At 43.1% G+C, this 13,159-nt stretch overlaps 1 protein-coding gene across 7 annotated transcripts in view; it reads right to left on the minus strand.

Annotated features, from left to right (window-relative positions):
* TEX14 (testis expressed 14, intercellular bridge forming factor) overlaps nucleotides 1-13,159 on the minus strand; it is an 81,916-nt gene that overhangs the window by 8,320 nt on the left and 60,437 nt on the right. For all 7 annotated transcript variants that reach the window (XM_068530136.1, XM_068530135.1, XM_068530130.1 and 4 more), the window contains 7 exons: nucleotides 10,733-10,814; nucleotides 7,448-7,510; nucleotides 6,808-6,935; nucleotides 6,007-6,212; nucleotides 4,865-4,961; nucleotides 3,416-3,490; nucleotides 539-616 (listed from right to left, as the gene is read on the minus strand). In XM_068530136.1, coding sequence (XP_068386237.1) covers nucleotides 539-616; nucleotides 3,416-3,490; nucleotides 4,865-4,961; nucleotides 6,007-6,212; nucleotides 6,808-6,935; nucleotides 7,448-7,510; nucleotides 10,733-10,814 — 729 coding nt within the window. The remainder of the gene's footprint in view (nucleotides 1-538; nucleotides 617-3,415; nucleotides 3,491-4,864; nucleotides 4,962-6,006; nucleotides 6,213-6,807; nucleotides 6,936-7,447; nucleotides 7,511-10,732; nucleotides 10,815-13,159) is intronic.

The following is a 13,159-nucleotide window of genomic DNA, read 5'->3' on the forward strand; positions in this document are numbered from 1 at the left end:
CTTTGCCAGGTGAAACGGCAGGAAGCCGTGCCTGTGCCAAGGCTCGAGAGTGACAGAGGAAAGAAATGGCACATAAAAGAGGAGGCAAGAGTCCCTGAAAACAAATTGTACAGATTTATTCTGGGGGGCCACCCTCTTCCCACTTGTTAGATGTTTCCAGATTGGAGCCAGGGAAGGAATTTGGGTGGGGAAGGGTAGTGCCCTTTAATGTATGCCAGGCATTTTACATATGCTATCTCATTTCATCCCGCCAGCAGTCCTATGAAGGGAAGGAGACTAACATTTGTTAAGTATCTCACAACGTACCAGGCACTATGCATGAACATCATTAGGTAGGAGTTAACATTCTCATTTTACAGATGAGGATAACTGAAGCTGAGAGACATTAAACAGTTTGTCATACCAAAGTAAGCAGTGGAGTCAGAACTGAGGTGGAGTGTGCCTGACCTCAAGGTCTACACTCACCCAAATGTACCACTGTGCTTGCAAGGACAGTTAGAGCAAAATCTGATGAAAAAGAACTAGGGATTTGGCTTACCACTTGCAGCGATGCCCAGATGACTTGCTGTGTTCTCATCCAACACTGTGGATGAGGCCTGCTGCCGCTTCAGGTGCTCTGTCACAACATAGAGCAGAAAGCAACTTATTTCTTCTTTTGCATGTCACATTACCTCTAGGGCAGTGGTTCTCAAAGAGTACTCCTCAGACCAGCAGCCTCAGTATAACCTGAGAACTTGTTAGGTATGCAAATTCTCAGGCCACATCTCAGACTTACTGAATCAGAAACTCTGGGGGTGGGGATGGTGTAGCAAGCCCTCCAGGTGGTTCTGATGCCTGATGAAGTTTGAGAACCACTGCCTTAGGCATCCAATCCCATATAACACTAAAAATAAAAGTAAAAATAATGATGATGATAGGTGACACTTGCAGAGCTCTAAGTGGCAGGTACTATTTCTAATTTGCATACATTAATTCAAGATTAATATTCACAATTAATCTTCACAATACCCTATGAGATTGATCACTTTATTGTCATTCCTGTTTAACAGATGAGGAAATTAAGGTAAAGAAAGGTTAAGGAGGGACTTCCCTGGTGGTCCAGTGGGTAAGACTCCACGCTCCCAATGCAGGGGGGCCTGGGTTCAATCCCTGGTCAGTAGAACTAGATCCTGCACGCGTGCCGCAACAAAGATCCCGCGTGCCACAATGAAGACCCAGGGCAGCCAAGATAAATAAAAAGAATTTTAATTCAGGCAGTCTAGCTCTAAGGCTTATGCGCTTAATCTCTATTTTATATACTCTCTCAAAAAGTTGGTAAATTCAGAGTAGTCCAAATCTCTCCCTATCTCTATTGACCTAAATTACACATTTTTTATTTGGTCTGTAGAGAGACAAAAGGCAAAGAATAAAATTTCCAGTTCCTAACAAATTGATCATTAGATTAAGACAAGCGTCTACTAAACTCAGTACACTGCTTCACGTGTGTTAGGTGCTCAGTTTCCTCAAAGCGCTCCCCAGAGCCCATCAGAGAGCCAGCTGGGAGGCAGCACAGACGGGACCCCTGGGCTCACCGGCACGGGCCTGTTGTGTGCAGGCACAGGTCTTTCCCTTCTAGCAGGTCAGGAAGCAAGCCCTCCCTGGCAGCCCCTGGGCATCAAGGGGCCCCATAAGGTCATTTAATATAATCTGAAATTTTAAAATCCATTTTTATCTTTGTTAGAGGTAGTCCCTTGTTGATCTTACAAGATTCTAAAGGACCCTCCCCTTTAGGCCCTGGACGGAAGCCTGGAATTGTGGATGTGTGCCCTTCAAAAGAGTAGGTGTCAGCTCCAGGTCACTCCCCAAAGCTCTCCTGAGAGGAAACAATGAGAGTGATGATAAACAATAATCAGGTAGGCACACCCATTATGAGGAGAAACTACTCAGGTGCCCTCTGCCCTTTATCTTTCTGGAAAATTACTGACCCATCTCAAAGTACAAGACATCGCCTAGAAACCTGGCCCAGATAATTCCCGTAAGTGAAATGAGGAAGAGTTTCTGCAGAGCACACTGGGGTACAGCAGTGCCAAGAGGCCAGCTGCAGAAGCCTGGTGACAGCTGCTGAGATGGGGGGGTGGTCCACATTGTGACTGCAGAGAGAGGAGAGCAGGATCCAGAGGAAAAGTATCGCTAAGGTCAAACTGCCAAGGAGCCTACAAGTACTGTCCTAAGCCGTGACCAAAAAACAGACGGCACTGAGAATCTACCTGAGCGGGACACAAGGAGCTGACCTCTACTCTCACAAGCAGTAGTTCCATGAGTATGTGAAGGAGAGCAACTGGAGAGGAGGAATTTGCAGGGACTCCCTAGGGGGTTCCAGGGGAGGCAAGCTGGTGCGGGGGTGGGAGCCCTAAGAGCCAACAACCCTGTGACCTGCACAACCCTGTGGCACTGGGCGAGGGGTGTGGTGAGGCAAGAAGGGCCTATGACTACAGAAAAGAAAGAAACCAAGGGAGGCTTTGGCAGCTCTGACGGCTCCACCCAAGTTCGTAAGGCCAACAGCCAGGGGCTAGGGGTTGGGTAGCCTAGACCATATCTGTCCATTGAGTCATTCAACTCCTTCTTCCTGATGAGACACAAAACCTCGGAGACCCTGAAAATCAAGAGATGCCCCTCAGGAAACACCCTAGTGTTCCCATACCAAGAACTGTACCATCAGAGCTCTGATGAGATGTGCCCTCTGAGAGTGAGGGGCTGGTCAGCCAGGCTATCAAGAAGAGAGCAGTCAGTCCTCCCTGGAGAAGCAAACCACCTGCCGCAAATGTCTCTATCACCATGCTCCATTTACTTTCAGCATCAGCTCAGCTGGGCGGGCCAGCTGATCAGCTGCAACTAAAATTGAGCAGGTATCCCTCAGTCTCTGCCTGAAGTGGAAAATGCTGGTCTCATTAGGTCTTGTGCCACTGACTTCCCTGCCCTCAGGAAAGGGATTCATCCACAATGCCAATACCTTTAATATCTCCTGCTAATGGCAACACAGAAAGCATGGGGTGTTTTGGCCCAAGTTGCCAGACTTCAGTATGGCTGAAGTATGGCTAGTTTGGTTCAAAAAGGAGATAAGAATTCTTCTAATAAAACAAGTTCATCATAATAAACCACTTGAATGTTGTTATTTCCTCTTAGAATCATTACCATAGACCCTTTAAGTAACAAAATGACAATAGACACAGACCAATGATCCTGGCCAGGCTTCAGTAGTAGTCTGAGGCCCATTTTATTGGAAAACTGGCTCTTCCAGAATTCTGTACTTTCCATCAAACCTTTATAGGGCCTTCGGTACTAGTGCTCTCACCTGAGACAAAGAACCGTATGTGGTCAGTGACCGCAAGAAGCAGGGCCATGGAGTGGAGTATATTCTGTATCGAGCATGCCTTACCAATTTCGTCAAGCAGCTCCTGAGATGGTGGTGGTAGTTCATCAGTGTGATGTTGCGAGATGGCTTCTACTAGTTCTTAAAAAGGATAAAGGAGAAAGTGACTTACTGCCTTCCTAGACCTGAACTAGGTTTTCGAGGCTTCGACGTGGATTTGACTTAGGATTTCTCAATGATGAAACAAGCTAAGACGGGGAGAAAGCCTCTTGTATCAATGGTCCTAATTGAGACTTCATATGTGAAAGGTTTTACTCTCCCTTTTATTCTAAACCCTTTCCTACATCACACCTCACCTCAGCACCACTTGATCTGTGCCCCTCCCCAAGGATATGTGAGGTAGGTGAGGTATAAATTCTTACTAAGAGGCTGGGGGTCCAGTTTGGACCAAGACTGCTGGAGGGATATAGAAGCTCTAGACCCGTCAAAATGAAAAAAAGTGGGAGGCCTTTCTCTGTAGATTATCAGGCCAGGGGATATGGGAGACCATACTTTGGGCCTTCACCTAAGGGCTCAATTATAACATTAACCAAAACCCCTCAGCATAGTTCACAATATCTCTATCCCCCTGAGGGAAGTTCTAAGAGTTGTACCAAAGACACAAGACAATAAGATTAATGGAGCAAAGGCAATTACACCTCAAGAGCTGTTAAGGCTCTCATACCCTTTGAGCTGGAAATTGCCTTCTAAGACTCTATCCTAAGCAAAAGATCAGAGGTTCAGATAAAGATTTCTGTACAAAGAGCAAAAGTTGGAAAACAACATAAATCTTCAACATAAGGGCATGGTTAAGCAACATATGTAGAATGGACTACTATGCAGCCATCACATATATTTATGAATAATTTTTACTGACAAGTGGAAATCCTAAAATATATCATTAAAGAAAAAGAAGCAGGCCAGAGCTGATACACTATATGATCTCAACTATGCCAAAAAAAAGAATATATATATATATCTATAGATATATATATATAGATATTTGGGGGTATATTTCTAAAAATATAAAAAAGATATGCATCAAAATACTACAAGAGGTTAAAAAATGATGGTAGAGGGACTTCCCTGGCAGTCCAGTGGTTAAGACTTCGCCTTCTAATGCAGGGGGTGCAGGTTCAATCCCTGGTTGGGGAGCTAAGATCCCACATGCCTCATGGCCAAAAAACCAAAACATAAAACAGAAGCCATATCGTAACAAATTCAATAAAAGACTTTAAAAATGGTCCACATCAAAAAAAACTTTTAAAAAAAATGATGGTAGAATGGTCGTGGTTTTCTCTTTTAAGCTCTTCTGTATTCTCTAAGTTTTCTATAATGAGTATGTTTTACTTCAGGGGAAGTCAGGGGAAATTAGCATTTTTGTTTGAATCTACTATAGCATCAAAGAGGAGATGAAGTCTCCCTTAAATTGGTTTACTGTTATGAACTTGTATTTTAATATTAAACACAGGGTACCTTTCTGCAGGCTCCTCCTCTGAGTGGCACGGGATGATGTGTCAGGTGCCTTAGCAATGCTGGAGGAACCAGCCCCAGTAAATGTAGGCAATCTTTTCTACAAGTTAAGACATAAACATGGTAACTGACACATGTATTAAGCTAAAAAGGCCCGTTAAGCTCAATCATTTCCAAGATTAATCTTGTGTATCATTGATGGAAGAAGCTACTTGTTTTGTTGACTGAGTCAAACATTCAAATGTTATCTCCTCTTGGAAGCCTTCCCACCCCTCTCTGCCTCCACAGCACTCAGTTTTTACCTCTGTGTTACATCCTGCCAGTCTTTCTCAATAGGCAGTGAGCTCCTTCAGGGCGTGGACTTTCCTATTCACTTCTGGATGCCTAGAAAAGGGCCTGGCATAGTGCCTGGCACTTAGAACCTGCCCCATTAACAGTTTGTTGAACAAGAGCATAAAATTCTTTATTTCCCTACTTCAGAGTGAGACCTTTTGTGAGTCAAATGCCCAGAGAAGATGACAGTCGATTTTTCATTGAGGCCCAAACAAGTAATCAATCTGCCTACAGAAAGGTCAGTCAACAGGTTTTTAATGAGCAGAACCAAGTAAGGAACTTTTAGTGTTCTTGAAGAGACTACACATATGAAGTATGAGGGAGAGAGAGAAAGGAAACCAACAAACAAACAGCACGGGGAGGCGAAGGAAGCAAGGAGAAGGTACCATTAAGTGTTTTTACTGCAGATTATTGGTTTAGGAATTCAGAGAAGGTAGAGATCAATCGAAACTCTCAGAGAACTAACCAGAGGCGGCGTCAAGAAGGAAGCAGAACTCGAGCCTCCTCTTAGTACGTAAGATACGGTTAGGTAGAAAGAACAATGCAGATGAACAATGCATCATAAGCTATCGCAGAGGATGGATCTTTCGAGAAATCGACAAACATTACCTCTGGGGGAAAAAAAAGGGCACAAAAACCCAGGATCCATTCTACAATACAGACTCAGAGAGGAGCCCCAGGGAAGCCTGGAGAGGATCCAGCTTATTTCTTGCTTTCTTTGTAAAACAGATATGGAGAAATCTTGGCCTTTTGGATCACTGACGCCTTTGGACTCACTCCAAGAGTGTGCAACGCAGAGTCGGTATACTTACGAGATTAGTCAGTCTTGAAGGAAGAGTTCCAGAGGAAGTAAGATGGGAATCTAGGCTCTTTGCTTTCTCTCGGACAGTTGTAAATTTATCAGACAAAGTTTGAATAGATTCTTGACTGTTCCAGAATGAGGTAGACCCTGTTTGAACCTGAAATGTGATACTTTCAAGACAGTCCTTATACTGACTAGCAGCTGAAGAAATTGACCCTGTTGTAGAAAAGAAGGCAGTTAGTGTCTGAATCCTTTACATTATTTAAAAACAACAAAAAGAAGCCCCCACAAAACTCTATACCTGGAACAGGGATTTTCCAAATTGTCAATAACTGAAACAATCACTGATCACTGATGATAGTCTCTAAACTTGGGAGAGACTAAAGGGAGATTATTTGAACCACAAATATACTGGAAAAAAGGGCACTAGAGAGAGGATATTTGATGCTGGCTGTAGGCAGTTGCAGGACCCAGAACTATGTATGTTTAAGCACAAGGTACTGTTTTAAGTTACAAACTCTAGAGAATCCAATGTATCTGCACTAAATTCAACAGTGCTTCAAGTACAAAGTAGACTCTGCATTTGCATGTCTCTATTGCTAGAGTTTAAAAATCTCCTTATAGCTGGTTAATCACCACCACCACAGCTACCTGGCCTCCCATGGGATTATCCCCTTCAGCCCTGGCCCTAAAGAAACTCCTCTGTACTGTGAGAAAACACTGCGGGTCTGCCCCTGCAGCCTGGCTTCCTATAGCCAGCGAGGCAGGGGCTGTTAGTCCCTTTCCCAGAACATCCCCTGCTAGTGATTACCCGGGCTGAGCGGAGTGCTGACGCTAGTAGGCGCGTGGTTTATTTTGGGTGTTTTGCATGAGACTTCCTTAAAAGAACCGTCTTGTTCATAGGAGATACTAGACAGGTCTTGAATGTCTGTCAGTGATCTAAAGAATTAAAAGCACAGAGTAATTGGGAGATGTTTACAAAAATCAAACACTATATTCCTAAGAGGTACTTTTTAAAGATGCTCTTCACAAAAATCTTTATTTGGCAAGTGGCCAAAATCAGAGACTATCTTAGAATATCCATAAGTTATCTATAAGATATTTAAGATATCTTAGAGAGAATATTAGAGAATATCTTAAAAAGAGATACTAACTTTAAACATATCTCAGCAGCCAAAAATAAATTACATACGTGAAAGTCTATTTATGTGGCAAACAGATTTAATCTACAAGTATAAACTTCTATTCTTCTTATCACTGTGTTTCCTTGATTAAGATGCTATTAATTTAGATCACTCATCACAACAGTTTTTAGGTGAAAGAAGAAACAGGCTCACATTAAATGTATACATAAAAATGGGAAGAACACAGACTCTTACAAACAAGGAAATACTATTCCCCTAAAACCAAGACTTTGCACAGAATACTTAGGCAACTTTTGGTGGCCATACATGTCTTTCTCTTTCATTTCCTTTGGTGACTCCTTTAATGTCTCCTCTTGTTCGTCTTCAGTACTGTAAGAGAGAAAGTGAGAAAATTATATAAATCCCGTCAGCAGAGTGCAATAACGTGGTACAAGGCACCAGTTACTGGCCCAGTGCGAGAGGCAGCTGGAAGGGCACTAAGCTCAAAGTGGAAAGTGAGGGTTCTGATCCCGGCTCTGCTACTGACTAGCCACATGTTCTCAGGGATGTCTGGGCCTCTGTTTCCTCTTCAGAGGCTGAATAAATACTCTCTAAGGGTCAGCCCATCTGAAACCAGCCAACGATGCTACTGGCTGAGCAAGCTCCTGAGGAAATCAACGGAGCACGGGAACTTTGCTGTGGATGGATGATGGAGCAAAGGGCACAGCCATGGGGCCTTACCAACTGTGAAACAGCTTCTTGGCATGGAGTATCAGGGGAGGCCAAGAGAGGCTTGTGCCAAAAAATGGCCAGAAAAGAATTCTGAAGACAAACTTGACCTGCTTCTACTTTAACCAATATTTAAGATTCATTTTCAATATTCAAACACAAACTATAAGCCAGATCCCACGCTAAATCCTTCCAAATGTTTCCACGTTTTTAATCTTTGCACAATCCTTTGAGACTAATGGCATAAAGGAAAGAGCATGGATTTTGGATTGAGTTGTGACTATTAATTCTGTTCACTAAATATTTGTTTCTCCTGCTGAGCACAATGTAGGACAGTACTTTTTGGCCCTCCTAATTTACATAAATGGCCATATGACTTGTTTTAACCAGTGAAATGCAAGTGAAAGTGATGTGATTCACTTTGGGGCAGAAACTTTAAAAGCCCAGTGCACAATTCACCATGTTCCCTTTTCTCCTGCCTCAGTAAGAGAAGAAGCACAAAGATGGAGTCTCCCTCCGTGTGGATTTCTGACGGAAGGTAATACAGCACAGATCACTCCTGGTGATGGACGTGGAGCATGAGCACAAAACAAGTTTCTGTTGTTTTAAAGCCCCTAAAATCCGGGGGTCGTGTGTTACATAACATAATCTAGCCTATCCTAATGATACAGCTGCTTACTAACTGTACAACCTAAGGAAAAAACCCTCTGCTTCCTGTATTGGCGAAATCAGAGGGTTGTTATATGAATTAAATTTGACAAAACAGAGTACCTGGCATATTGTCACTGCTTAGGAAATACTAGCTATCATTATTATAGATAAGGAAATTGAGGTCCAGAAAAGAGAAAGTAAATTGAATGCTACTGTACCAGGCACTTCGCCTCTATTATTAGTTTTTTAATTAATCTTTTTATTTTGAAATAACTGTATATATATTCACATGCAGTTCTTTTTTTTTTTTTTTTTTAATTTATGGCTGGGTTGGGTCTTTGTTGCTGCGCGCTGGCTTTCTCTAGTTGCAGCGAGCGGGGGCTACTCTTCCTTACGGTGCACGGACTTCTCATTGCAGTGGCTTCTCTTGTTGCGGAGCACGGGCTCTAGAGCGCAGGCTCAGTAGTTGTGGCGCACGGGCTTAGTTGCTGCGTGGCATGTGGGATCTTCCCAGACCAGGGCTCGAACCCATGTCGCCTGCACTGGCAGGCGGATTCTTAACCACCACACCCCCAGGAAAGTCCACATGCAGTTTTAAGAAATACACTTTACCCAGTTTCCCTCAATGGTGACATCTTGCAAATCTATTGAGCAATATCATAACCAAGATATCGACATTGATACAGTCAAGATACAGGACATTTCCACCACAGGGACCCCTCACGTTACCCTTTTATAGCCATGTGTATTTCCCCCCCACTCCCATCTCTTTCTTAACCCCTAGAAACCACTCATTTATTCTTTATTTCTACAATTTTATCATTTCAAGAATGTTATAAATGTGGAATCATATAGTAAATAACTTTGCAGGGGTTGCTTTTTCCACTCAGCATAATTCTCTGGAGACTTATCCCAGTTGTTGCATGTATCAATAGTTCATTCTTTTTTTATTGCTGAGGAGCATTCCATGGTATGGATGTACCACAGTCTGTTAAACCATTCACTTGTTAGACAACATCTGGGTTTCCAGATTTTGGCTATTATGAATAAAGTTGCTATAAACATTCGTGTATGTGTTGGTTTTTTAAAATATTTATTTATTTTTAAATAAATAAATTTTTTTGGCTGCATCGGGTCTTAGTTGTGGCATGCAGGATCTTTCATTGCAGTGCAGGCTCTTCATTGCAGTGTGCGGGCTTCTCTCTAGTTGTGGCATGCGGTTTTTCTCTCTCTAGTTGTGGTGCGCGGGCTCCAGAGAGTATGGGCTCTGTAGTTTGCAGCACGCGGGCTCTCTCGTTGAGGCGCACAAGCTCAGTAGTTGTGGCACATGGGCTTAGTTGCCCCGCCACATGTGGGATCTTAGTTCCCTGACCAGGGATGGAACCCGTGTTCCCTGCGTTGGAAGGCGGATTCTTTATCACTGGACCACCAGGGAAGTCCCATGTATGTGTTTTCGGGTAAACATAATTCTTCATTTCTCTGGGTAAATGCCCAGAAGTCATATTATTACTTTTAATCTCTATGTCAACATTCCCAGTAAGAATTCTTTTTTTTTTGAATTTAGAATCTTCCATTTATTCAATAGAATTGAAAATATATTATTTAAGAGAGGTGAAAAAATAAAACTCAATGTTGTCTACAGAAACTTTCCTCAACCAGACGGAATTTCTCTTTTTCATTTGTAAAAGTAAAAAAAAAACAAAGTAGCTTTTTCTTTCAAAAATAGTATGTGCCTATGGTAGAACATTCCAACAGCAAAGAAGGTTATAAGATAAAAAGCAAAACCTCTGGACTCTCTCTCCAGAGTTCACCACTGTATAGACTTCCAGAAATGTCGACACGCTACAAGGATTAGAGGTATCTCCCTTCCCTCTCATTTTTACACAGATGTTATTAAATTACATACATTGTTGTGCATTTTTTTCAATTAACAATATGTCCAGTGATGATTCGTATCGCTATTTTACAAATGGGGAGCTAGAAGAGAGGGGTTGAGAAATCTGACCAAGTTAGAAAAGCGGAGTCAGGATCTGAATACAGATAACAACTCCTTTTCACGACCCCTCACAATTCTGCTGAACAAGTCCTAACAAAGCTAAGCTGCCCAAAGCTTACTGTTATAACATGGTGGCTATTATATTTGAAGAAGAGCAACATATAAATATGGGGCATTACCATCAATTAACATTACTTCTATGAGTCTGAAACTGTGAATAAAATAATAGCATATACCTTCGTATAGGTTGGAATTGAGACCTGGTCAAAATGTCAGCATTCTTTCCAAGGTTTTTTCTCATTGGGAACTTTTCTTCACCTGAAAGAATAAAGTACATGCATTTTTTAGTGAATTTTTGCCAACCCAGATTATTATTTTCATTCTCTAGAATTTTCCTTGGTCTGGTCCAGAATAAGAAATAATCTGTATAAACAAAGTGCTTCCTAACTGGGTTTGGAGTGAGCACTGTAGAAGAGGTTTTTGCTCTGAAAGCTTATTTTCCTTGCTCAGAGGGGAGAACTATATTCTGACTCTCAGAATACAATCAAGCCATTTACTGGCCTTTCAGTTACAACTGCACAGTTATTTCTGGAGACAAATGTTGTTTTGTCTTTTCAGGAAGGCAAACTGACCTGGTTCCTGTCAACAGACACCAGGGGGCGTTGAAACCAAGAACTGTTTGTTCACTAAAGATTCCAAATAGAAAAGACCACGAGGGCTTCCCTGGTGGCGCAGTGGTTAAGAATCCACCTGCCAATGCAGGGGACACGGGTTCGAGCCCTGGTCCGGGAAGATCCCACATGCTGCAGAACAACTAAGCCCATGCGCCACAACTACTGAGCCTGCGCTCTAGAGCCCGTGAGCCACAACCACTGAGCCCCCGTGCCACAACTACGGAAGCCCACGTGCCTAGAGCCCGTGCTCTGCAACAAGAGAAGCCACTGCAATGAGAAGCCCGTGCACCGCAAGGAAGAGTAGCCCCCGCTCGCCACAACTAGAGAAAAGCCTGCGTGCAGCAACAAAGACCCAATGCAGCCAAAAATAAATAAAATTAAATAAATAAATAAAAATTAAAAAAAAAAAAAAAGAAAAGAAAAGACCATTAGCTGGGCATTCCAAGAACATTAACTGTGTCTCTTGGCCACCAAACACCACTTAAAGAGTGGGGATGGGGTCTTGAGTACTAAGGAGCTAATTCAACTGTCTTCTGTTCTCGTTGGCCTCAAGCATCTGAAGTCACTCCTCCCCAACTCTCAGTAAGGTCTCTGGACACACGGGGCCAGTATCCATTTTCCTTCCCACCATTACATAGCTCTGGTTTATAGAGAAAAGGACAGACAGACCAGCCTGCCCCGTTGGCAAATGCTCATGATCCCCCTGCCATTCTTCAGGTCCAGGAGGTAGTCTGGTAGGCAATGGGAGGCCCACTATAAAAGTGCCACCTTCAGCAGAAGCCAAGCTACTCCGAAACCCCACCAGTGGAGAAGCATAGGGGTTCTTCTTCTTTCCACCCCTTTTCAAATGCCTAGAAAGCGTAAACACCTGGAAAGCATAAATGAATTCCTAATAAGCACAATTTAGACCTGGAGGGGAACTTAGAGATTTTAGAGTCTAACTTTCTCCTTTACTTTACATGGAGGGAAAGTGGGGCTCTCAGGTGGAGTGACATGCCCAAGGTAATGCAGAAAAAAATCAGTGGCAGAACTGGGCTTGGAACCCAGCATGTATGCAACTTTTACCCCTGTTGTATTGCCTGGTATGGAGAGGATATATTGATATATCAGAGCCCTAGCGAAAAAGGTGGAGAAGGGCTAAAAGGAGGAAACAGAGTAGAAATCAGAGGCTTCTACATGTACTTTAGATGTTTGTATCCAACTAGCCCTGGTTTTCTGACCTGCCTGCCCCATAACTTCTCTATCCTACTCAACTCTCTTCCAAACACTAGTGAAGTGGCCATGTACAGGTCAGGCTCACACAGACAGTGATCATGGGCAGAGGCGCCACAGAAAGAGCTGGGTGGCCAGAGACCCAGGTTTGGGAACTTTAAATACATATTGTCCTGAGAATTTAACTGTTCATCTAAAAGCTTACAGATTCTTAAAATGCTTGTGCCTGTGACGGGGACCTGAATCAGGTTAGAGATGGAAGCTGGAGTATGCAGCAGGAGGAAGGGAGTATGGTCAGAACCTAAACCCACCCAGCCCGGGTTCAGACTGTTGAGACACGACCCTGGACCGAGCTACATGGCTTGGTAGGTGGATAACCCTGGTTTTAAAAATGGATGGTTGCATACCTTAAAAGAGCGAAAGTGCACAATTTTTAAAATGCCTGTATCAGAACCTGTAGTTCACTTGTATCTTGTCTTGTGTCACACCCCAGCTGCTGATCCAAGTTTAACTTTCCATGTAACAGGAAGCAGTTGCTAAGTTATATAGAACCCAAGGCCTCCCAAGGGAAGGATGTTACGTTGACTGTACTATTAGCTATTATTAACCCTTTGCTAAGATGCCAAGCAACCAGAGGAAAATGATGGTGAAACTCTGCCTTTTGGGGTAGAGAAGGACACGGAAACCTAGTTCTGGCTGTCACTGTGTCAATAACTAGCTGTGTGGCCTAGGTCAACCCTTAGGTCAGCTCAGCAAAGATAACTGAACACCTGCTGT

This window comes from Eschrichtius robustus, chromosome 20 (assembly GCF_028021215.1).
Source record: "Eschrichtius robustus isolate mEscRob2 chromosome 20, mEscRob2.pri, whole genome shotgun sequence".
In the NCBI taxonomy this organism is placed as follows: domain Eukaryota; kingdom Metazoa; phylum Chordata; class Mammalia; order Artiodactyla; family Eschrichtiidae; genus Eschrichtius; species Eschrichtius robustus.